The following is a 26,939-nucleotide window of genomic DNA, read 5'->3' as shown; positions in this document are numbered from 1 at the left end:
CCCACCAGGCTCCTCTGTCCGTGGCGTTTTCCAGGCATGAGTACTGGAGTGGAGTGCCACTGCCTTCTCTGAATATGATCTAGCAATTTCACTTCTGAGTATTTACCTGAAGAAAACAAAAACACTATTTTGAGAAAATATATGCATATTACTGTTCACTGAAGCATTATTTACAGTAGCCAAGATGTGGAAGCAACTTACATCCATCCATAGATGAATGGATGAGGAACATGTGATATGTGTGTGTGTGTGTGTGTGTGTGTGTGTGTGTGTTGTGTGCTAAGTTGCTTCACTTGCGTCCGACTCTTTATGACCCTATGGACTGTAGCCCTCCAGGCTCCTCTGTCCACATATATACACAACTTAGTGGATAGACTAAGCAATGTGATTAGACACAGATAAAGATGAAATGCATGAACTGGAAGAGAGATGTGAGGAAATACTACCCCTCAACCAAAGCACTTGACCCAGATTTTTTTCATCTGTGTTTTACCAGACTTTAAGGACAAATGATTCATATCTGATACATATTCTTCTAGAGAAAAGAAATAGAGCAAAATCACTTTAATTCACTTATGAAAATTATATAATCTTGACTTTTTAAAAACTGGACAAGACATATATGAAATTGATTTCTTTGATGACAAACATACAGATAAACTACTGGTAAACAAAACTCCAGCAAAGTATTTAAAAAGGACCAGGATAAGTAATACTGTTTTTAAAAATTGAGAGAGGAATTTTCCTCTCACATAGCAAATTTTTTGATGCCAAGAAGATATTAAAATTCACTATCCATTCCAAATTTTAAAAATACATACTTTTAGGGACTTCCCTGGTGGTCCAAGAATTGCCTGCCAATGCAGGCGACATGGGTTCAGTCCCTGGTATGGGAAGATTCCACATGCCAAGAGCAACTGAGCCCATGCACCACAATTACTGAACCCACACTCTCAAGCCCGAGGGCTGCAACTGCTGAAGCCCAAGCGCCCTAGAGTCTGTGCTCCATGACAAGAGAAGCCACCGCAATGGGAAGCCTGCACACCTCAACTCCAGAGTCTGTGCTCCATGACGAGAAGCCACCGCAATGGGAAGCCCGCACACCTCAACTCCAGCACCAGCCCCAGCTCTCCACAACTAGAGAAAGTCCACGTGTGGCAATGAAGAGCCAGTGCAGACATAAGTAAATAAACAAAATTTTTTTTTTTAAAGGAAAGAAAAAAAATCACAGGAAAAATGGAGCAGCAGCATATAAACTCTAGAAAGAACTAAATATAACCAAACTTGTAAAGACATATAGGAAGAAAGTTATACAACTCTGTGAGGGAAATGAAGACAATGTAAATAAATGAGAGCCAGTATAGACTCATGGCATAGAACACACACTGGAACCAAACCACCTAGGAAAAGCACCCTGGCTCTGTCTTAAAGCTTTTTGACCATGGCCGGTTACTTAACTTCTCTCAGCTTCAATTTCTCCAGCTATAAAATGAGTATGGCAATAATAGCACCTCCATGGTGGATTCCTATGATATTTCAGTGTAATAATTAGGGCCTAGAACAGGGCCAAGCATGCAGTAAGCAGTCGATCAATGTTGGCTGATAGTATTAATTTATTATTATCATTATCACTATTATTCAGTAGAGCAGCAACTGAGGATTATAGAGACATCAGTTTCTTCAAATTAATATTTACTTTTACTGCAGTCCCAGTCCAATGGGACTTTTGAAGTTAACAAAATAATTCTTAAGTGTATATGGAAGAATAAACATTTAAGAATAGCCAAGAAAAATGTGGAAACTTGCCCTAGCCCATTTTAAGATGTATAAAAAAATCTGCAGTAATTGAAACAATGTATGACTGGTGCCACAAAAGGCAAATTGAACACTGGGACAGGAAAAACGAAGTTCATAAAGAGAGCCAAACACTTCTATGAATTTAGTATAAAATAAAGTGACCTTTCTAATCGGTGGGAAAAGAGTAGATTATGCTTTTTGGTATTGAGACAACTGGCTAACCCCTTGGAAAAACAATTCAGTTCAATTTTTATCTCACACTTTACATCTAAACAAATTCCAGATGAAAAATTTAAATGTGAACATGAAACTATAGAAGTTTTAAAGGAAACAAAAATAAATATTTATATAATTTTCCACTGGGGAAAATCCTTTTAAGCATAACTCTGAAAGGAGATACCACAAAGGAAAATTTGAATGGTTTGAGTACACATTTTAAAATTCTTTATACCTCCCCCCTTTAAAAAATCTGAAGGGAAACAGAAAACCTGCCAAATTATTTTTAAGATGTATAACAAATAAAGGGTCAATAACTTTAATATATAGATAGGTCTTAAAATCAGTAGAAAAGATGAACACATCAATGGATAAAAGATAGGAAAAAGAAATTTACTAGAAAAATAATGGCAAATAAGAATATGGTAAATGCTCACTGTAGTCAAGGAAATGCAAATTAAAATAATCTATCAAACTGGTAAAGATTAACAGAAATACAATGCCAGTATTGGCAAAGATACAGGGGAAGAAGTGTTTTTACTCATCATTGTCTAGAGACTGTTAAAGATCACTGAATCTTTTGGAAGGCAATTCCTGTTTTGTTGGGGTTTTTTTTTGGCCGAGTCACACAGCTTGTAAGAACTCAGTTCCCCAACCAGCGATTGAACGCAGGCCCAGCACTGAAAACCCGGAATCCTAACGACTAGGCCATCAGGGAACTCTCTAGCAAGGCCACTCTTAAAACAAATCAACTGCTTTTGTACATTTTTGACCCAGAATTTCAACTTTAACTTCATCAAAGGGAAATGCTAGAGAATGTTAACAAAGACTCAGCTGCAAGATGTTCACCATAATATTGCTTTATGTTAGCAAAAAGCAAAAAAAAGAGACAGAGGAGGGAGGAAGGAATGAATTTGAGATGGAAGCAAGGAAGGAAGCAGAGAGGAAAGCAAGTAAACAAATCGAAACATCTAGGTGGTAACATAAATGTTTTACAATTGATAGTGTGTTATATAAATTGTATTCATGTTTAAATAATTAATATTGTGAGAAAGAAGAGTAATTATCTATGTGGGGAAAATGTTAACAGTACTGCTTCACATGTCGAGAATAAGTGACGGAACAGTGCCTTAAAGCTGCTCCTGATTCAGACACATTCATTTATATGCAGAGAGAAATGTGAAAGACACACATCCAGATGTTAACAGTAGTTACCTCTGAATGAGTCTACTATGAGTTTTTACTTCTTCTTTCTGTCCATCTAAGTTTTCTATGATCATATGTCCCTTCCGTTATGAGAAAAAAAAGACATTTAAATTTTCATTTTAAAATTCTTGTTAATTATTTAGGCCAAGCATGCATCTTAAGTGTAGCATTTAGTTGGTTCTCCAATTACCAGGCTGAACTACTACTCCTGGCCAAGAAAGTAACTTGGAAATCTTCACACAAACTTTATTTATTCTGGCTACACTTTTTCCTACTTCAGTATTCGGTGTATCATGCCATGAAAAGATCCACTTTCAATTGGAAATCCATTTGTAGAGAGATTAAAATGCTAAAAAGGATACACTGAGGTAGGAGCTGAGAAATTATCCATTTTAAAGAACAATAAATAAAAAATGATGGTTTTACTAATACCATAATGAGAAACTTGTTAGACTCTCCTAGTTGTTGCAAGGAGACTTACAAGGTATGACCAGAAACAAAGAAACTGATTTTTAGCAAACTTACTAAAATTCAGTTGAAGGGCCATGTGAAAAATCAGCCTCTTGGTTATATAGGCACATTTCTTTTCTGACGCAGGGTTTTATTTCTCAGCTTGAGCTTCAATCTTATTCACAAGGCATGGCTCTGGTTCACTTTTGGTTCACTCTCAAAGAATAAAACATTGCCCCCTTTGAAGATTTTTTTTTTCAGACTGAACGTCAGTCCTGAAAGCAGCTCTACGAGAGTTTCAGAGAGGGGCTTCTTCCCAAGGGGATGAGACTACACTCACTCAAATATAGAAGCTCTAGCGTGTTTGTTTTTAGGAATCTGTCCAGTTATCCAGAAACTATACTTTATCTTAGAAAACATCTGGTCCTCAGGACTGCTTTGGGCCCCTTAAGGAGATCATTGAAGTGCACCTATAGTGACAGCTGGGGAGAGAGGAGAAAAATTTCCCAAACAAAAGCCTATTGTTTCCTTTCTCACTGGTTGGAATGTTGCATCTATCAGTCAAAGGTACTTAGCGCAATTTGGATGCATCCTTACTTAGGGCTTTGATGTCGTTTGAAGATAATAGAATGTCACTTTGTGCAACTCGGAATTAAATGATATGATACAAAGGGGCATCTTGTCTCATAATTCTTTTTTTCTGTTTTTGGAGTGTAGAGTGTAGTTGGTTTACAATGTTGTGTTGGCTTCAGGTACACAGCAAATTGAATCAGTTATACATATACAAATATCCACACTCTCTTTTTAGATTCTTTGCCCATACAGGCCATTGGGCTTCCCCAATGGCTCAGTGGTAAAGAATCTGCCTGCCTATGCGGGAGACGTGGGTTCAATCCCTAAGTCAGAAAGATACCCTGGAGAAAGAAATGGCAACCCACTCCAGTATACTTGCCTGGGAAATCCCATGGACAGAGGAGCCTTGTGGGCTATAGTCCATGGGGTCACAATGAGTCAGATGCGACTCAGCAACTAAACAACAACAGGCCATTACAGGGTATTGAATAGAGTTCCCTGTGCTATACAGTAGGTTCTTATTAGTTATCTATTTTATATATAGTAGTATGTATATGTCAGCCCCAATCTCCTAGCTTATCCCTGCCCTCCCCTTATCCCCTGGTAACCATAAGTGTGTTTTCTGCATCTGTGCTTCTACCTCTGTCTTGTAAGTAAATTCATTTGTACCCATTTTCCAGATTCCACCTATAAGTGATATCATATGATATATGTCTTTCTGTGTTTGACTTACTTCACTCAGTTCGATGATTCATCCTCCACTCCTGCTTCTTATTCAGGCCTCACATCAGAATCCCCCAGAAGCATGATCCAAGTAATGACAATTACTGATTGTGAGTACCTGCCTGGTCTCCTTCCTAAACCAGCTCGTTTCATCCTCCCAGCAGCCCTGTGAGGGAGGAGTTACTTGTATCCCCCTTGGCTGACAAGGGAACTGAAGCACAGAAACTGCCCAAGGTCACCCAGGTGGCCAGAGGTTGGAGCAGTGTGGACCCAGGCAGTCTACTCCAGAGGCTCTTGCCCACTTCCCTATGTTGCTTCTTAAACACAGATCCCCACAGGTCCCCGGATCCCTGATCCTGAATGCCCACATCACTCTGACATGCGCCTGATTTGAAGACACTGATTCCCACGGCTTCCCCTTACTGTAGAGACAGGAAAACTCAGCTCTGAGAGATTCAGCTACTTGCCCAAGATCACAGGTTTGTTAGTCAAGACTTGATCTCTGGTTCAAGGGGAAAAAAAGCCCTGGACCAGGGGACAAAGAGCCCAGGCTTTAGATCAGTTTATGCAGCTGATTGTGAACACAGGGAAGCCACCTCTTCTGGTTCCCCAGGTGGCCCCTCTTTCTTACACTTTATGGGCTTTCCATGTATCTGCTCAGGTTTCCCTTTGCCCCTGCTCTCAGGGACTTTGGGTTTTGCCCAGTTGTTTCTGAAATGCCTCCTGCCAAGACTGTGTTAGTCCATGTTTCTATCTTTCAGATCCAGACAAAAATATAGATAAGTGGAAATTTACTGCAGTTTTGCTCGGTCAGACGAAGACCTCAGGAATCTGGGATGAGGTGGTGATAAAAGAGAATTTGCCACCAGATGTAACTTAACTGGTGAAGACTTTCATTTAGGGGCAAAAGAGTTTCTTCCAGGGGCAAACTGACACAAAGTTAACTACAGCAGTGCCTAATAGATGGTCAAACTTGGCATTGCCCTTGTTCTACCAAGGGTGCAATTGCTTCCAAATGAAAATTGGAAGCTGCCTGCGGACTCCAGCACCCAGTGAGCTTCTCTGAAGCAGTGATTAAGAGAGATTTGCTTGTGAATGTCCCTGAAACTGCTGTTAACCCAGTCCTGTTGTCTCAATAGGGGAAGTTGGCACCCCCTCTATTCTGTACCAGATAACTGGACTTTTGCAGTGCCTTTCCTCATGGAGCACGACTCCTTTGTCATTACAGTGGGATGATGGAAGAAAAAGTGGTTAACAGAAATGGACCAGACTTATGGGAACTCCAAGGAGGCTAATAAGCTATGCCCCCTTCAAATTAGCATTTGAAATACGTTAAATATTTGCTCCACATTCATTTAGAGGAAAAGTTGGGTGCTTCTGAGGGAAAGGAAGAGAGCACTGATGTATCTTTCCTTCAAGCAGTTCAGCTCTGGCCGCTAATATGCACACCACAGCAGCTTAGTGATGTCCACTGTGACCCAAGTGTGTGCCTGATGTCTGCTTCCCACCTCTTCTCTGCATTTCCGTATTAATTTGTGTTCTTTAAGAGCAGTCAGCATTTGCCATAGTTCATGGTCATGATCCTGTGATAGTGATAGATAGTCGTTCTCTTGTGTCCAACTCTGTGCAACCCCATGAACAGGGTCACCAGGCTCCTCAGTCCATGGGATTCTCCAGGCAAGAATACTGGAATGGGTTGTCATTCCTTTCTCCATTGGATCTTCCTGACCCAGGGATCAGATCTGGGTCTCCCGCATTGCAGGCAAAGTCTTTACCATATTTTACTAGACTTGTCCCTCAATCCCAATTCCAAAGGTAAACCCTTCCAAACCTAATTGTGCACAGCTGAAAGACTTAATGTCAGTAGACACATACCTTGTGCATGAATCCTAAATTGTCTTCCGCCAAGTGAAAACAAAACTTTAAAAAATATATTTCTTAGCAAATTACAGCTGTCTCAAGGGCACCAGTTTTCTGACCTCAAGCTCACAGATTTTTTTAAAGGTTGATGCTTTGCTTATAAGATAATTTGTTAGTTTTGTAAATGTCAACAGTCAAGAATTTTTGGTCTAGATTTATTGAGAGGAGGAAACATTTTGCCAGAGCCCTGAGCCCCATTATCTTCATTTGGTTTTCTTGCAATACCTAAATCTGTCCCTATTAACTTTGGATAGAGATGATGCAGAAGACTACAACATTATGTGCAGTATGATTCCAATTATGTAAAAAATAATATGCATAGAAAAAATTCTGAAATAGCATGCCCCACAGCATTAACAGTGTTTATCACTGGAAGTTAGGATTACCAGGGATTTTATATTCTTCTCTGTATTTCTCAGACTTCCCACACTCACCATGTCTTACTTTTCCAATCACTAAAAATAACAGTAAATATGAGCCAAAAATAATTTACATCCTGAGAAGTCAGACTAGCTGTGCTAAGGACCAGTTCTAAAAGCTGGAGAGTTCTGAGGCACAGAGATCAAGCCCCCAGAAGACAACCCAGTGACCCGCAGGCTGCTGGCTACTATCCCTGGGCTTCTCTGGGAATGCATTCATGGTCCCTCACCCTTAACTGCCTCTCCTCCTGGCGCCATGATGTCATCTTGATCCTCCTGTAAACAATGTTCAAGATAACCCACTTCATTTTTTTCCAAGCCTGCACTCAGCTCTCTGTCCTACACTGGTGTTTGTAGGTAAGGTGTTTTGATTGCAGCCTTCCCACCCGTATCAGCTCAGAGCCTCAGCAGCAATCTAATCCCCACTTCTGGAGCACCCCCATTTCACTTGTAAAGCCCCATCCAGCAGAGTGGCTCAGGTGCCACCTACCACTAGGCAAACCTGGACCCATCAAAGCCTGCATGGAAGAATTTACCAAAAAACACTCTCTTCTTTACTCTAACCAGATGCCTTCCCAATGGCTCTCAAGCTGTTACTCCCTCACCCTCCTCTATGCATAATCGTTTAACACCTCTGAACTTTTCTGGACATTGTGTCAGTACCCCAGGGAGAACTGTGAACTACCTAGTAATATCTACAGAACCCTCTACAATGAGCCAAAACCATGTGTGAAAGTGTTAGTCACTCAGTTGTGTCAGACTCTTTGCAACCCCATGGACTATAGCCCACCAAGCTCTGTTGTCCATGGAATTCTCCAGGCAAGAATACTGGAGGAGGTAGCTGTTTTCTTCTTCAGGGGATCTTCAGGAATTCTCCAGGCAAGAATACTGGAGGAGGTAGCCGTTTGCTTCTTCAGGGGATCTTCCCAACCCAGGGATCAAACAGAGGTTTCTTGCATTGCAGGTGGATTCTTTACCATCTGAGCCACCAAAACCATGGTAGATATTATACCAAGATTTCTAACCTTGGTACTACTGACATTTTGGGCCAGATAATTTTTTAATAAGAAGGAGAGGAATGCCTTGTATTGCAGGCTACTTAGCATTGTACATGGTCTCTACTCACTAGATGCCAATAGCACTCCCCTTCTGGTCTGACAATCAAAATTGCCTCAAACATTGCCTTTCATCCCCTGAGGGTCAAAACCACCCCCATTCAAGGACTGCTGCACTGCATACATGTCCACATGTGCTATTAGAATAGATGGATACCTTCTTGTCATACCTACACTATATAGCCTGACACAGCCTAGGAAACAAGTTCCGTAGGACCTAGCCAGTTTGTATATACCCTCACATCTTGTGTTGTACAGGTACATCAGGCTATGAGCCCAGAAGTACCCCACTTTAGTAGTCACAGATGACATATGTCAAGTGCTTATTAAGTGTTCAGTATTTAATCATATCATCTCATTAAATGAGTGAGTATGAAATGAGTATTATTGCATCTTACAGGTGAGAACTCTGGGTTATGGATAGGGTTATACAGTCTGTAGGTAGCAAGCTGTTTGGGGGCTCCAGCCAGGGACCAGGCTATTCATGTGCTCATGGTTCCTACTCTAACCTGCCCAGAGAACAAAGAAGAAAACCAAAAGGTATATTCTGGACACCTTAACACAGAGGTACTAGGGAAATAGTCATGTATAGACCCAGGAAACTTACCTGGAACCCGTTGGCCAAGCTCAACAGCTGATCTCATAGTAACTAAGCAGTGAGGGCTTCCAGAGAACTCTTACAACTCCAGGCCAAGGGATGGGTGGATAGATATGGGTCATGTCTGAGGAAAAAAAATAATAATCGCCAGCCTGGTTCTGCCATATTAAAGACATGAGAGAACATTACAGCAGATGTGTATGTTCTGAGGATCATTCCCAACTTGGCCCCACCCTCCTGTGCTTCACTACTGGCTCTCCCCATTCTGTGTTGACTCTTCTCATTGCTCTGACCACAGAAAACCATTGTTTAGCCTTTCCAAGTAGAAGCGTTCCTCTCCACTTTCAAAATCTCTGCCGGGTCCCCTTCTATAGAGTTTAATGACTTCTATCAGAAGAATGCATAGGTTTGTTACCAAACCTGTCTATGAAAAATCTTCCAGTTCAGGATCTGAGATGGAGTTCACATGCCTAATAAATAGCTTCTTTCTACTCAAAGCAATGGATCCCATTTAGCTTTGCAGTAAGACCCTCACATTTGTGAATTTTCATTGCATGAGTCCCAGTAGAGCAATCAACCACCTCTTTTCTGGCTGGGACCTCAGAAAGCTCAAGCCAGATGCCTTGAATTTCATCAACTTGGAGTCCTGCAGAGTATTATTTCCAGTTTTTGCACAGCATTTTAAAAGTCTAATTTTTTAAAAGCTGGTTACTTTTCAAGTCAGTGAAAAGGTAGAAACATTTAGTCTAGCCTGTCTTTTCTCCCTTCATTCAGGGACACATTCCCCAACCAGCTGATAATTTGGTGCTGAACAGTTCTACTTGGCGCAGAGATGCCACAAAAATGCTCCCTAGACCCAGGGAAGATCGGGAGAAAGAGCAGGGTGAGCTCATTCAGTCCCTAACCTCCACTATTTTGTCACAATAGGAATGTAAACTCTACTTTGGAGCTTACATCAGCTTTTGGAGGGTTTCAGCAAGCTCCCCTAGATAAGACTAAGAATTATTTTTCTTGTCCTTTTGGCCAGAAATAAATATTTATATCAAGAAAGGATTGCCAAGACTTGGAAAATATTTCAGTTATTTAATCAGCCCTATAAAAGGATTCACTGTGATTGGTGTTTGAATTAGCTAATAAATTTTAATCTTGGTTTTATCCCAGCTCCATTAGACAGTCACCAACTGCAGCTAAGAATTCTGGAAACTTCTTAACCAGTTTGAAAAGAATTACATTGATCTTAGATCAAAACCATGAACACATTTGATTGTATGGTTTTGAGATATGGGTTAATTATAGTAAGTCAGGGTCTCCCAGAAGACACTGGAACCTTATCACAGAGCTTCTTTCTCAACCCTGGTTGCCTCTCATGGAAAACAAGCCTCCTAACATTATTCAACCTCACCCATGAAGAATCTTGACTTTTGCTTCCACAGCTGTCAGACTCAGCGCTGGGTATACTTCAGGCCACATCATAAAACTAGCTGTGAGAGTACGACAATATAAAATGACTAACTAGTTTAAATTATATCTGTAAAAAAAACTAGCTGAGTTGACTATGGGCAAGTCATTTCAAGAAAACCTCGGTTTGATTTCCAGGTCTTTTATTCATGTTACAACACTAACTCAATTAACCAACTTCTTTGAGACTCATTTTCCCAAATTGTAAATTAATAATAATATCAAATGAGACCATAGGTATATCAGTTCAGTTCAGTCACTCAGTCACGTCCGACTCTTTGCGACCCCATGAACTGCAGCATGCCAAGCCTCCCTGTCCATCACCAACTCCTGGAGCTTGCTCAAATTCATGTCCATCAAGTCAGTGATGCCATCCAACCATCTCATCCTCTGTCGTCCCCTTCTCCTCCTGCCTTCAATCTTTCCCAGCATCAGGGTCTTTTCAAATGAGTCAGCTCTTCGCATCAGGTGGCCAAAGTATTGGAGTTTCAGCTTCAACATCAGTCCTTCCAATGAATATTCAGGACTGATTTCCTTTAGGATGGACTGGTTTGATCTCCTTGCAGTCCAAAGGGACTCTCAAGGCTTCATTACCACAGTTCAGAAGCGTTGATTCTTTGGCACTCAGCTTTCTTTATGGTGCAACTCTCCCATCGATACATGACTACTGGAAAAATCATAGCTTTGACTAGATGGACCTTTGTCGACAAAGTAATGTCTCTGCTTTTTAATATGCTGTCCATAGTGTTACACAAAATCAGTATAGAATAGATATACATATATGTGTATGTATAGGTATAAATATGTGTGTGAATGCATAGGTAAATATATATGCCTGTGTGTGTGCACATATGTACACACAAAACACATTCACTAAAACTTTTCATTTTCCCAGGAATTTCTAATAAAATCCCATTCTTTTTCAGATGGGACTCAGACCCAGCCAAAACTCAGATTGGAACTTGAACCCACAGTTCCTGACTTGGGAAGGGACTAGAATCCATTGTGTTTTAATTGAAACTGTTTACCTGGCATCCAGACTTAATGAAGCCCAGGTTCTTTTGCCACAGAAAGACTTCAGCATGAGGTAGAACAATAGGCTAAGAGTGAGTTTATTGGCATAAGATGCTTGTTAGAAATACAAGCAGGCAGGCAAAGGAGTGCAGCCCTGAGAACAAAGAGGGCTATATTTTTATAATCAAAAAGTAGGGAGGGGAGAAGACCACCTTCTTCCTCATTTTGGAGTAGACATCAGGCTTACGTCATTTTTTGTCTCTGTACGGTTTAACTGGTACTGTCATGGTGCTATTTAAATCATATGTATATTAGCAAAGGGCTTCCCTTGTGGCTCAGTTAATAGACCTGCCTGCAATGTGGGAGATCTGGATTCGATCCCTGGGTTGCCAAGATCCCCTGGAGGAGGGCATGGCAACCCACTCCAGTATTCTTGCCCAGAGAATCCCCATGGACAGACAGAGGAGCCTGGCAGGCTTCAATCCATGGGGTCGCAGCGTCGGACACGACTGAGCGACTAAACACATATTAGCAAAAGGGTGATGACATACACTAACACGTGTTGATTAGTCTTAGGTTTTGATATAACATGCCTTTCATTTACCCTTTCACCGAAATTCTTGTCTTGGCTACATGCAGAAATGCCAGTCTTCCAAGGAGCATTAACTCCCTGACTTCAGGTAACAAGATTCATGTCTATTGTCTTATGTTATAACTCCCAGGATTTGTGGCTTGACTGTGCCTGCCACTTGAATGTGCCTGGTCTTCCTTCAAGACAGAGTAGATTGTTGCTAGGTGACTGCATTCTTTTCTTGAGTGTTCATATGCTCTCAGCAGTCTCCCAAACTCCCTTAAAATTCCCTTTCTATCTTTAATCCCCTACGGGGATTTCTAAACTATTTAATTATACTACTCTATTCTTATCACTAATGCCTAAAAAGGTGTTTGATAGAACAATGTAATCAAGAAATTAGGCATTTTGAAATTTTAAATTCCTCTGATTTTAAACCACACATTTAGTTTACAGTCCATTTTAAAGGCTTGGATACCCATGTAATAATGTGAAGTAATGTTTACTATGGACGGAGGTTCGTGACATTGTACAGGAGACAGGAATCAAGACCATCCCAAAGAAAAAGAAATGCAAAAAAACAAAATGGCTGTCTGAGAGGGCCTTACAAATAGCTGTGAAAAGAAGGGAAGCAAAAAGCAAAGGAGAAAAGGAAAGATATATGCATTTCAATGCAGAGTTCCAAAGAATAGCAAGGAGAGATAAGAAAGCCTTCCTCAGTGATCAATGCAAAGAAATAGAGGAAAACAATAGAATGGGAAAGACTAGAGATCGCTTCAAGAAAATTAGAGATACCAAGGGAACATTTCATGCAAAGATGGGCTCGATAAAGGACAGAAATGGTATGGACCTAACAGAAGCAGAAGATATTAAGAAGAGGTGGCAAGAATACACTGAAGAACTCTACAAAAAAGATCTTCAAGACAAAGATAATTATGATGGTGGGATCACTCACCTAAAGCCAGACATCCTGGAATGTGAAGTCAAGTGGGCTTTAGAAAGCATCAGTACGAACAAAGCTAGTGGAGGTGATGGAATTCCAGTTGAGCTATTTCAAACCCTGAAAGATGATGCTGTGAAAGTGCTGCACTCAATATGCTAGCAAATTTGGAAAACTCAGCAGTGGCCACAGGACTGGAAAAGGTCAGTTTTCATACCAGTCCCAAAGAAAGGCAATGCCAAAGAATGCTCAAACTGTTGCACAATTGCACTCATCTCACACACTAGTAAAGTGATGCTTAAAATTCTCCAAGCCAGGCTTCAGCAATACGTGAACCATGAAATTCCACATGTTCAAGCTGGTTTTAGAAAAGGCAGAGGAACCAGAGATCAAATTTCCAACATCCACTGGATCATCAAGAAAGCAAGAGAGTTCCAATAAAACATCTATTTCTGCTTTATTGACTATGCCAAAGCCTTTGACTGTGTGGATCACAATAAATTGGAAAATTCTGAAAGAGATGGGAATACCAGACTACTTGACCTGCCTCTTGAGAAACCTGTATGCAGGTCAGAAAGCAACAGTTAGAACTGGACATGGAACAACAGACAGGTTCCAAATAGGAAAAGGGATATGTCAAGGCTGTATATTGTCACCCTGCTTATTTAACTTATATGCAGAGTACATCATGAGAAACGCTGGGCTGTAGGAAGCACAAGCTGCAATCAAGATTACCGAGAGAAATATCAATAACCTCAGATATGCAGATGACACCACCCTGATGGGAGAAAGTGAAGAAGAACTAAAGAGGCTTTTAATGAAAGTGAAAGAGAAGAGTAAAAAAGTTGGCTTAAAGCTCAACATTCAGAAAACTAAGATCATGGCATCTGGTCCCATCACTGCATGGCTAATAGATGGGGAAACAGTAGACACAGTGGCTGACTTAATTTTTCTGGGCTCCAAAATCACTGCAGATGGTGATTGCAGCCATGAAATTAAAAGACACTTACTCCTTGGAAGGCACGTTATGACCAACCTAGACAGCATATTAAAGAGCAGAGACATTACTTTGCCAACAAAGGTCCGTCTAGTCCGTCTAGGCTATGGTTTTTCCAGTGGTCAGGTATGGATGTGAGAGTTGGACTATAATGAAAGCTGAGCGCCAAAGAATTGATGCTTTTGAACTGTGGTGTTGGAGAAGACTCTTGAGAGTCCCTTGGACTGCAAGGAGATCCAACCAGTCCATCCTAAAGATCAGTCCTGGGTGTTGATTGGAAGGACTGATGTTGAAGCTGAAACTCCAATACTTTGGCCACCTGATGCAAAGAGCTGACTCATTCGAAAAGACCCTGATGCTGGGAAAGATTGAAGGCAGGAGGAAAAGGGGATGACAGAGGATGAGATGGTTGGATGGCATCACTAACTCGATGGACATGGGTTTGGGTGGATTCTGGGAGTTGGTGATGGACAGGGAGACCTGGCGTGCTGCGGTTCATGGGTTCACAAAGAGTCGGACACGACTGAGCGACTGAACTGAACTGAACTAAACATTTACTAAATGTTTCTTGAGTGCTAAGTAATGTACTTCTGTTCCCTCCTGTACTCCCCACACAACCTAGTGCAATGATGTCATCATTACTGTTCACAGATAAGGAACTTGTCCTCAGTCACACAGTAGTCACAGGACCTGGGATTTGAATCTGCATCTGTTTGACTCTGGAGTCTACCCGGCACTGTGACCCCTGTACTCGTCTCCAGAGCTGCTCAGATCCCAAGCCTGGGTGTCTGATGGTTTGGTGTAAGGACACTCGTTGATCCCCAAATCCTGATTTAAGTCAAGTTTCAGTTTGATTACCAGGCTGTTGTAAGACAGATGCTTTGAATTCACCGATATCATCAGTATGCACTGAATTCGGAACTATCTTAGGTAAAAAGCAAGGACATTTATATTTCTAGATCATCTAAAAATTCCCTTAAGGCCTGGTTTCAACCCCCTCCCCTCACTAATTTCGTCCCAGCTCCTTGCTCCATTTCCCCCGCCCACCTGGTACTAACAAGCAGTGAATGGCCGCCAGTGGACAGAGGACCAGGGCCCTCCACCGTCCTCCAAAGTGGATGTTGCCGGGTAAACGTCACCACACCAGTGGTCTTGGCAGAGGTGGCCCTGAGGTTGGCGTGGCACCTGAGCCAAATGTAGCCCAGCCTGAGGAGGAAGGCTTTGGGCCCTGCTTCCCAAGTGGACGTTCCAGGAAGGAGTCAGATGATCAGAGTTATGGAAACCAAATGGCCCTCCTTTGTTTAGAGAGAAAGAAAAAAAAAAAAGAAAAAATCACTCATTTTTGTGGTAAAGTGAAACCAGTCTCCAAACCAAACAATCTCTCTCTGAGCCGAAAATGCCAGCTCCCCAGAGCAGGCCCACAGCCTGGGACTCCGATGAACTGGAGGGAGGCGGTGCCGCGGCCTTCAGCCACGTCTCCTCGGGCTTCTCAGCGGCGAGGGTCTCCTCTGCTCTGCTCCTGAAATAGCCGGTCTCCCAGGCAGGAAAAGAAAATGAAAGGAGGGGGAAAGCGAAAAATGAGTCTGCTCGACCAAGGCTGACCAAAGCTAACCGAGACAACCTCCAACTCTCCTGGCTTTCCTGTTGGGAGGGAGGAGAGGAGCTGCTGGGAGAGAGCCGGGGAGGGAGCCTGCGCCCTGGGCGTGTGGTGGTGCTGCGCCCCCTTCCGCTCCCCCCGCAGAATGCAGCCGGGAGTCACAAGGCCTCCGTGGCCGCGCGGTGGCGGGCTGGTGGCTCCGTGGGCAGGACCCCACACTCCCAAGTATTACTAGAGCATGTGCAGCACCCAGAGCAAGTAAATATAGGTTGTCATTGGCCACGCCTGTCCCGGGCTTTGTTTCTGCTCTAATATGAGCTTTTCCTGGAACGGAGAGGCCCTTGGTGTGGACACTGGGAAATCCAGTCCCAGTCCTGGCTTTGCCTCTGACTAGCTGTGAGATCATAGTTTACTGCAGCCTCTCTGAGCCTCCATTTTGCATCTGGAAAATGAGCCCAGTGAGTCCTGCCTTGCCTTGGTTCCCAAGGTCATAGTGAGAGGAGATCAAGCCTGGCTTTTATCCAGAGGTGGCGGCCAGACTGCCCATGTGCTGATGTGAGCTCTCCTGTGTAACACTTGGCAAGTGTCTCCATCTTTGTCTGTTCCTCACCTTTACAGGAAGGGAATAGGGACTTCCTCGGTGGCCCAATGGTTAAGAATCCTCCTGCCAGTGCAGGGGACACAGGTTCAATCCTTGATCCAGGAACTAAGATCCCACCTGGCATGGGCAGCTAAGCCCATGGGCCAAAGCTAGTGAAGCCTGCGGGCTCTAGAGCCCAGGCTCTGCAACAAGAGACGCTGGCATAAGAAGCTGGAGCATTGCAACTAGGGAGTAGAACCCACTCACAAATAGAGAAAGCAAGCAAATAGAGAAAGCCTGCACACAGCAACCAGAACCCCCTTCAGCCAAAAATAATTTAAAAAATAAAGTGAAGGGAATAATAGCCTTCCCTGACAGCACTGCTGGAAGGTAAAACTGGGTTATGTGATGTGTGTGATGCACTTAGAGCACACAGCATGCCCCGAGTCTCACTGTCACCGTCACCATCATGGACAGAAAAGCATCTTGAAGATAATGCCCAGTTCAAGCCCTGTGTGATCTGCCTCTGTCCTCATAAGCTTTAAATTGTTCTCAACACACTCACTATTCTGACATATTCCATAATCTACCAGTGTCTGCTGGCTGTGTGCTCAGTCCCATCTGACTATTTGTGACCCCAATGGACTATAGCCCGCCAGGCTTTTCTGTCCATGGCATTTTCCAGGCAAGAATATTGGAGTGGAAATCTTTTTCCTACTCCAGGGTATCTTCCCAACCCAGGGATTGAACTTGCATTTCCTGCGTCTCCTGCATTGGCAGGCAGATTCTTTACCAGTGAGCCACCCGGGAAGCCCAAACTGCCAGCATTCATTCTAAATATAAGGGGAAACTCCAGTATTTTCCTGTTACACTTAGGAAAAGTCCCCCAAACCCACCATGATCTACAAGGGCTTGATCAGCTGGCCCTGCTGCCTTTTCTAGCCTCATATTTTATCTGCTGTCTCACTGAAATCCAACAGCCTTGTCAGCTTTCTCCCAGCTCCTGAAGACCTGGGCTTCTTCTTGCCCCAGAATCTGTGCAGGTCTACCTCTTTGCCAACCCATTTCCTCTCCACCTGGCCTCAGGTCTCAGCTCACAGAGCCTTTCCTCAAGGAAATATTTCCTGACCTTCCAGATGAAAGTCTGCCCCCTGATTCTCCTTCTTTGTACTGAATACAATTTAATTAAATAGTAATATGTGTAATAACAGTATTTTTTGTGCTTTGTTGTACTTTCCTCATGATTTCTCCTCCTCCAGAACTCCTGTTCACTCAGCAAAACCCAATGTTCATTTTATTTCCTATGTGAAGCCCTCCCTCAAACAGGGTTACTCATTAGAACTCTAACTGAAGTTTTGATTTAGTAGGTGACCTCTGTCTGGAAGGTGTAAGAGTGCCTGCATTTTGTTCTGCTAATTATCCCTTCTCCTTAGGCTACGGACCCAAGGAATAACAGGAAATAAATGCCACTTATTATTAGCAAGTTCAATATCTGATGTCCCCAGGGCATAGATCTTGGCCACATCCCTAATTCCAATAGATAACTAAAACACTGGCCATTAAAATTTAAAAAAAAAAGTGAGAGGCTTTGTCTATAACACGTTCTAGACCTAGCATAATGGTTGGCACATGTAGACATTCAAGAGAACATATTTTTAATAAATAAATGTTTAAATAAGCAACAAGGATATGTTGTACAGCACAAGAAAATTTAGCCATTATTTTGTAATAACTTTAAATGGAGTATAATCTATAAAAATATTGAATCATCATGTTATACACTGGAAACTAATATAGTATTATAAATCTGCTCTCCTTCAATTAAAATATCTTGTACTGAAGACTAAGATTAAATAAATGTAATATTTTTACTGCTTCAAAAAATTGAATGTGTTTAATAACTATCTCCCCTGCAACTTCTAAAAATCCATGAAAGCTGACACCATGTTTCTCTTCTAAAAGCCTGTGTTTCTAGTTAATAGTAGGTCTTGAATAAATATTTGTTGAATGAGTGACTTGGAATAATCTCCCTAGACATCAAGGGAAACTGTAATTGGGCATCCCTTTTTCCTCCTTCCGTGGAGACACTGCTTAGAACTCAGTTGTGTTCTCCAGCTCCTATCTCATGTGGGTCTGGTCCTTAAATCCTATCATGGAGGGCATGAAGCTTCCTAATCTCCACTCAGGCCAGTGTTTAGTTTCAATTGCACTTAAGTGTCATTAGAGACATCAATTTCCTATCAAATGCAACAGCAGCATAGCATCCTTCCATTACCCATGGATTCCTTTCTGTCTTCTAGGCATTTGTATTCACAACTTGATTAAAGGGGCATATTTATTCATCTTCATATCACCAGTTCCTACTACAATCTTTTGAACAAAGAATGCACCCAATAAATGTTGAGTCATGAAAAAATGACTACCATATACTGAGTATAGTAACTTCTCAGCCCTGCTTCTGGCCCCAGAATCTGAGATACGATAAAGTTTTTAAGGAGTTCCAGATTAAAGCTGCTTAAGTTTTTCCCTGGACATCCATTAGGATAAGGAAAAGAAATCCACCAGCTCCAGATTCCCGCCCTCCCGCCCCACCCCCACTTGAATCCATCTTTCATAACTACATTTGCTAAAACTTCCAAAATCATCACTTCAAGTTTTTCTCCAAAAACCTCCAAAGTTCTTTTCATAGCCACATAGGCTTAGGTCCAAATCCCTCAGTCTAACTCAAAGAACTTGGACCAAACATTTTCCTATACTGATCCTTTCAGATCCTGCTTGTGTCCTACCCTGGAGCATCTCCCACCAGGAATGCATCTTCCCATCTCTCCCCCAAAACTCAGCTGCTGTTATGTTCCCTGTGACCTCATCATGTCACCCACCTAGAGGGAGATGCTCCCTGTCTTCTGAAGCCAAACAATATTTTGGCTTAGCTACTTCTTGTATCTGTCAGCAATTTTTTTCAATTGAGATATAACTGATATTTATTAGTCAGGTGTACAACATAATGGTTCAATATTTTAATATATTGTGAAGTGATCACCACAGTAAATCTAGTGAACATCCATCACCACACATAGTTATGATTTTTTCCTTAGGATAAGAACTTTTAAGATTTACTCTTGTAAACGTTCAAATCATGTTGTACATTGCATCCTTATTACTTATTTATTTTATACCTGGAAATTTGTACCTTCTGACCACTGTTCTCATTTCACCCACCCCACCTACCCCTGCTCCTGGTAACAACCAGTCTGTTCTCTGAATCTGTGAGTTATGTTTTTAGTTTTTTTTTTCCTCTCCTTTTTATATTCTACATATGAGCGAGATTATACAGTGTTTGTCTCTCATTGTCTGACATTTTACTTAGCATAATGCCCTCAAAGTCTATCCATGTTGTCACAAATGGAGAGGTTTCTTATGGCTGAATAACACTCCATTCTACACACATATGCCCTAATTTCTTTATCCATTCATCTGTAGATAGACACTTAGGTGGATTCCCTGTCTTGGCTATTGTATCAATAAACAATGTTGAATCAACAAACTTTTCCCATGAATATGACTCTTCTCTCAAACTAGACCTAGACGTCAAGCTCCCAAGGATCAGTCTAATACCTTCTCATTTCCCCTCAGTTATGGCTGGTCTGTGGTAAAAGCTCACTCTCTGTGTGCTCACTGAGACTCAGTTGGATATACAGGTTAGAAACCATTCAGGCAGAAGAGCTTGCATTTGCTCTAATGGATTTTACAACTCAAGACAAGTTTATATTTCAAAACATCACGGCTTTTCTAGTGTCTGCTAGGACTTGGTTGATGGTCTGCAGGAGGCACTGAATATGAAATTATTAACTTGCCTCACTCCTCTTAATCCAGTGACTTCCTTTTTACAGATGAGAAGCCCTTCACTGTGGAAGATACTTATTTGCTGTGTCCAGCACCTATCTTAAAGGAAGTTGGCATGTAAGTTTCCACCAGCAACTAAACCCCACAGCCAGGGAAGTGAGAGGAGGTGCGGGCGGACAAAAGGAGAAGAGTCTCTCTTCACTGTCATTATGGAACCTTTCTCTAGACTCCTCCAAATAATGATGATGGTGCTACGAGTGCAGTGAGCCAGGCACTAGCATCAGTGTTTCGCAGAGGGGACCTTTATTCTCCCAAGATCCACTATAGCCTGCCAGGCTCCTCTGTCCATGGGATTCTCCAGGCAAGAGTACTGGAGTGGGTTGCCAGTCCCTTCTCCAGGGGACCTTCCCCAAATGGATCAAACCAGGGTCTCCTGCATTGCAAGTAGATTCCTTACCCTCTGTGCCATCAGGGAAGCCCAATGAACCATCGCAATTTTACAGATGTGCAGTCTGTGGCAGAGAGAATTTAAGTAGCTTGTTGAGGTCACATAGTGAGTGGAAGAGTATGAGTTCAAAACAAGGCTTCATCACAACTACATTTCTAGAAAGCTCTCAGGCTGCCCAAAGTGCTGTCATAACCTCATCCTGTCATCATAATTGCCCTTCTAGATGATTATCTCCTTTCTTAGAGATAGGGAAACTCAGAAAAGAAGCTCAGCAAGGCTGTGATCCACAGCTGATTCAGGACCCCACGGTCAGACCCTCTGAGGCCATGTTCAGTGTTCCTCCGCGTCTCTCCAGAGCATCACGTCTTCATCCACACTGCCCAAGCCTCTCTGAACTAATTTACGGAGAAAATCTCACAGTGATGCAGTTGTGATAAGTGCTAATGAGATGAGATCAAAATATTCAAGAGAAGGAAGAGAATTAGCATCCTGAGCAAGAAGAGAAATATGCAGGGAAACAGACAAGCAGTGTTGGTGAGGGAACACAAACTAACCTCTCTGTAAACACATCTCTAACAGACTGAAGACAGAATGGTGGCTTTAAGGAAAAATGCTACACTTGTTCATCTGAATTCTGCTTTCAATCATTTGTTCAAATTACAAAGCCTCCAAATCTAGTTGCCTGACATCAGCTCATGATGCCACTGATTCCACAAACTAGCCCTGTGTCCATGCTGCAGAAGGCAAGCTTGTGTCTCAATGAGCATCTTCTAGATGGGAGGAAATAGAAGGCAGGTTAGCTCATGTACTGCTGTTCCTTTCTGCGTTGGCTGGGTGGTAACAAAACCATCACCATCAGAATCTCATCACTGAGAGTCCAGATAACAATTGTAGAGTTTCTAGCTTAACCAGTTCATCCCTTGCTGATTTGGACCATTTGTTAAGACTACCTCTTCCTACCTACTACAATGTGGCAAGTAAATTAAACGGGAGCAGCCTCTGCCCATTCAATTCTATTTGCCATGAGGTAAGAAAGGCTGGATACACTGCCTTGCTGCACCAGCCGGGTATATCCTGACATCTCTCTAGGTTGTTAGAGATGGATGGGTCCCTGGAGAGTATCCTCTGCATTTTTCAAAGGAGCCAGTTCAGAGGGTGGTTTAGAACGGAGCCCCCAGGGGCCCTGTGTGTCCGCACGCCATGCTGAATCTCCCTGGCCCCCGTGTCATTGCAGGAAAGCCGCACTTCAGGTCAGCATGAACGACGGCCTCTCCTTCATCTCCAGTTCTGTCATCATCACCACCACACACTGTGTAAGTCCCTGCCTTTCCCTTGACCGAGAACTTCATTGCCATCCTCATCTCCCTGGCAAGTTTCTTTCAGTTCTGCGTTCTGTTAACTGAGCTTTGACTCTGGCACTGCGAGGCCAGCCTTTGGCCACCTCAAGGGCTGTACACATGTCAGGAGTGTGTCAGGAATGCCTGTGCCTCCCAGGTTCCCCGTTTCTGGTACTAAAAGTGAGACCTTGACACACTGGCATGACCAGACGGCACGATGGGGCCAGGGCCTGTGCGTATGGAGTGGGTATGGCTGGATGGACTGGGTTTAAGAGAAAATGCACAGAAGGAAATGGCACAGTATATACAGAAAACCCATCTTAGGGAGTTTTCCCTCTAAAAGGAAGCAGGGGGGAGGTGGGTGGTACAGTAGCTGAAGGAAGAGGTGGAGTAAAAAGAGAGGCTTTTATTTAGAATTGGAGAAGTCGCCACTTGTTAATACGATTGTGAAAATAATCCAGGGGAAAATGGAAAATTCACGAAGTGGGAGAGAAGGGGAAGGGACCTTGGCTCATAGGGTAGTGAGGCAGAGGGCAGACTGCATCCTCTGCCAGCTCCTCCAATGCCCCATCTCTGGGTCCTTCATGGAACATCTCTGGCTACGCATGAGATCACCTGGAAAGCTTTTTAAAAGTATGGATTCCCTGACCAATTGGGACAAAGTCTGTGCAGCGGGCCCCAGCTTTGGTGGGTTCAGGGCCCCCTTGGGAGTTCTCTTGTGCAACTTTGGCTGGGAACTCCTGGGTTTATGAGGTTGCTCCTACTGTCAGTGTCTTGAAGCTCAGCCCATCAGCGGGCAGTCAGGGCTTTGTTAGCTCATATATAGACCTCAGCTCCTAATATGAACATTTCCAGAAGGATCTTTGTTGAATATTCAGTTGCTATTCTACCAAATGCACTTTTCCCATGAGATTGCTCTGCATGCTAAGTCACTTCAGTTGTGTCTGACTCTTTGCGACCCTATGGACTGTGGCCCACCAGGCTCCTCTATCCTTGGGGATTCTCCAGGAAAGAATACTGGAATGGGTTGCCATGCCCTCCTCCAGGGGATCTTCCCAAGCCAGGGACTGAACCTGTGCCTCTTAAGTCTCCTGCATTGGCAGGCAGATTTGGAGAATTCTTTACCACTAGCGCCACCTAGGAAGATCACTCTAGAGACTAGCATTTTTTGACGTGCTGGCCAGCTTAGACAGATACCTTAGTCACTTCCCAGCTGGCCTTTGGAGGGCATGTCGTTAGAACCCCTCAGTGATTGGGGTTTGTGTCCTTAACACTATCCAGGTGGATGAGGGAGAGCAGGCAGGCCCTGGAGCTGGACAAGATAAACATGAATTGTTTCCTGGAGGAGCAGGCCTCACAAGGGACGATGCACCCAGCTTCCCCAGTTGTCCCTCCTCCTCCTCTCCCCCAACACATATGCATTCCATCATATGTTAGGAGCCAGTCGGCTTTCTTGACAGCTGGGTAAACCAATGCAGTGGGTATAGACAGCGGAAAAGTTCCACTTGACCAAAGTGAGAGCCTAGTGTCATCACAGAGACATGTCAGACGTTTCACCCTGAGCAATGTCTGTGTCTTAGGCACGCCTCAGTGGGACCTCAGATCTGGCGACCAAATCTGAAAACTGGATGTGGGAGCAGTGACATGTCTCCAAGCATGCCCTGCCCGATTCTTTCAGAAACTGACCCTGTTGGAAACTGCCAACCTGCAGGAAATGATTAAAATACCCCAAATCTAACAATGCCATTCCAGATTCCTCCCTGCTTTGGAATGACCCAACAGTTTGGGCCTGTATTTCTCATTATGTCTGACCAGACCAGAGAAACAGCCGTGTCCTGAGTCCGCGAGGGCAGGGAGGTGAGAAGGGGAAATATCTCGGGATCAAGCCTGTGGGGTGGCAGGGGCAGAACGACAAACTCAAGTCCTGGGCCTCTAAGCCAAGAAGAAAGGGTGTCCTCACTGACATAACCTAAAAGGGAAAGAACTCCCAGTCAAGTCACTCTAATATCATCCCAACTCACTCCAGCCTACGTTACATTTCCCAGCTCCTTAATCTGAGTGCAAGTCACTAAGTTTTCTGTTCAGTTAACCTTTGATCAGCATCACCTCATAACATCTGCATTATTCACCTTTCGCTTGAGAAGGCTGCATGTCTATGTTATAAGGACCCTAAGATTTCAGATCCAGGTCCACTCACTCATTTATTCAACAAATATTCACTGATCATGCACAATGTGGCAGATAGGCACTGCCCTGGGTGCTCAAGATACATCAGAGGGCACAAAGGACAAAAATCTCTTATCTCACAGGGATGCAGGGAGAGAAAGCAGACAGTGAACAATAGGTATAACAAATGAATCACACACTATGTTAAGAAGTGATATAAGCTGTAGGGAAAAAAAAAAAAGCCAAGGGAATTCCATGATGATCCAGAGGTTAGGACTCCATGCTTTCACTGCTATGGGCCTGGGTTCAATCCCTGGTGGAGGAACTAAGATTGCACAACCCATACCACCAGAAGTAAAATAAAGAAAAAAATAGAACCAAGTAAGGGAATTTGGTACTGCTTGAGTGAGTGAGTGAGTGAGTGAGTACAAATTTTAAATAGAGATACATTAAGAAGTGGCTTTTGAATAGAGATTCTGAAGTTAACTGTGAGGGAGAATTTGCCAAACGGTGAGCCCCACTGCTCAGAGCCCACCAGCAGGGGCAGCTGGTATGTTCGAGGAAGAAAGAGGGCTGGTGATTAGTCACAAGGAGCGAGTGAGGCAAGCAGTAGGCAGTGAGGTCATGGGATGAAGAGTGGAGGGTCTTGTGAGAGCGTCGGCTTTTGTAGAGGTGCAGTGCAACCTGGCTTGCATTTGAACGTTCACTCTGGCTGCTGGGGCCAACAGGAAGACAAGGATAGAAGGACCTTGACTGGTTAGGAGGGTTATGGCAATATTTCAGGCACAAGTGATGACGGCAGCTTGACTCAGGTGGGAACAATGGTGATGAGAGAAGAGATCATAGTCAGATATCTTCTGAAGGCAAAGCTCCATATTTCCCAAATCATTAGACATATGGCTTGAGAGGAGAGGAATCAAGAATGGCCCCAAGGTGCAGCCACTATGGAGAACAGTATGGGGGTTCCATAAAAAAACTAAAAATAGAGTTGCCATAGGACCCATCAATCCCACTCCTGGACATATATCTAATTCAAAGGAAATATGCATTGCAATGTTAATAGCAATACCGTTTTGCAATAACCAGGACACGGAAGCAACCTAAATGTCCATTGACAGATGAATAAATAAATAAGATGCAATACCTATGTACAATGGAATATTAATCAGCCATGAAAAAGAATGAAATAACGCTATTGGCAGCAACAAGGATAGACCTATTGTTGTACTAGGTGAAGATTGTCATACTAAGCGAAGTAAGTAGAGAAAAACAAAATACCATATACTATCACTTATATGTAAAATCTAAAATATGATTCAAATAAACTTCACATAGAAAACAAATTTATGGTTCCCAAAGGAGAAAAGGGGTGGGCAAGAGATAAATTAGGAGTTTGGGATTAGCAGATACAAAATGCCATATATCTAATAAATACTATATATTTAATAGATATATAACAAGGTCCTACTATATAGCAGACAGAACTAAATTCCATATCCTATAATAAACCATAATGGAAAGAATATGAAAAATAGTCTATATACTCATATATAAATATAACTAAATCACTGTGCTGTACACCAGAAACTAACACAACATTGTAAATTAAATATACTTAAGTAAATAATTTAAAAATAAAAGAATGGTCCAGAGGGCTTTGGCCAAGGAGTAGCCCTCAGTTGACAGGAAGGCTATAAAGCCAGAGAGGATCTGAGGCAAAGGAGGAATCATATCAGCTTTTTGTCCACTAGTCCTGTGGCCTTGACTGAGTTATTTAGCCCCTAGGGACCCCAACTTCCTAATCTGTAAAATCAGAATAATAATAGTTTCCATGCCTTAGCAGTATTGTGAGTATTAAATGAAATGATTAGGTAAAGAGCTTAGCAGAAGGCCTGGCCTGTAGTAAGTGTTCAATAAATGTTAGTTGTTATTATAGTTGAAGCTTAGTCAAAATGATGGACCTAATTGGAGATTTTTCCCAAGGAGTTGCTCCTCACTTCAGAGTCCCAATGTAACAAAATAACTCTTTCAACACAACATGTACTCCTATGAGAACATGTTTGTCGCTTGATCAAACCCAAGTGATTGCAAGGGGACAAACAAGTTGGCCAAAATCATCCAGAGAAGAGGACCTATAGTGAAATATTCAACCCCAGTCCCCAACAGGTCCTGTAGAAGCTCAAATTAAAAAGACTAAAGCCATCACTGGACAAAAAGAGATGCAAGTGGAGTGGGTGGTCCTCCAGAATATGAAGTAAGGTCTTGGACTTCCCTTTGTTTCTTGGGCAGCTGGTTTGGAGGACAAGGTTTTTAGATCAAAAACGATCCCTTGGGTCTGAGTAAAGGGTTAGTCTTGTCAGTGCCAGTTGCAGCCTGCCCATTCCATCCCCTGGAACCAAAAATAATTTTAAAATATGTAGTTGAACCTGTTCTTTTCTCGCTTTATTTGGTGCCCATTTGGACAACCGTGTCACAAGTTTTCAAGATCTGCAATGAATAACTGTTGCCTCTGCCAGGAGCAGAAATTCCATGAAGTTTTACAGGAAAGACATTTTTCCATCCAAGAACTAAAAGATTCCTATACAAATGGTAAACTTTGTTGAGCTCCATGACTATAGAAAATGGTCAAAGATCCAAAGCTCTCTCTTCCCAGCATATTTGAATATATCCCATCTCTAAGAGTCTTCGCCAGCCTCCTTTTTTTCCCCAACTCTAGAAATAGGTTGAGAAAAATCACCAAAATGTACTGCTCTAAGGGAAATAGCAAAAAGCAATTTGTCATTTTGATAACAATGCAAGCAAATTTAGGACCTTACCAGAACTTTTTATGAAACATTGTCTTCTTTTATGTAAATAACCTTAAAATTGTATAATTTTCCACCTGAAGTGTACAAAAATCAGAGAATCATCCAACAAGTATTTCTCAGATTTTTCGTGTGTCTCTGGTGCTCCATTTACATTTTACAAGTCG

At 42.6% G+C, this 26,939-nt stretch overlaps 1 protein-coding gene across 1 annotated transcript in view; it reads left to right on the top strand.

Annotated features, from left to right (window-relative positions):
* ANTXR1 (ANTXR cell adhesion molecule 1) overlaps nt 1-26,939 on the top strand; it is a 262,215-nt gene that overhangs the window by 102,904 nt on the left and 132,372 nt on the right. Inside the window, exons 11-12 of the mRNA XM_068989259.1 lie at nt 20,065-20,134; nt 21,700-21,778. Coding sequence (XP_068845360.1) covers nt 20,065-20,134; nt 21,700-21,778 — 149 coding nt within the window. The remainder of the gene's footprint in view (nt 1-20,064; nt 20,135-21,699; nt 21,779-26,939) is intronic.

This window comes from Capricornis sumatraensis, chromosome 1 (genome assembly GCF_032405125.1).
Source record: "Capricornis sumatraensis isolate serow.1 chromosome 1, serow.2, whole genome shotgun sequence".
Taxonomy (NCBI): domain Eukaryota; kingdom Metazoa; phylum Chordata; class Mammalia; order Artiodactyla; family Bovidae; genus Capricornis; species Capricornis sumatraensis.
This window is presented reverse-complemented; position numbering and strand designations above follow the sequence as displayed.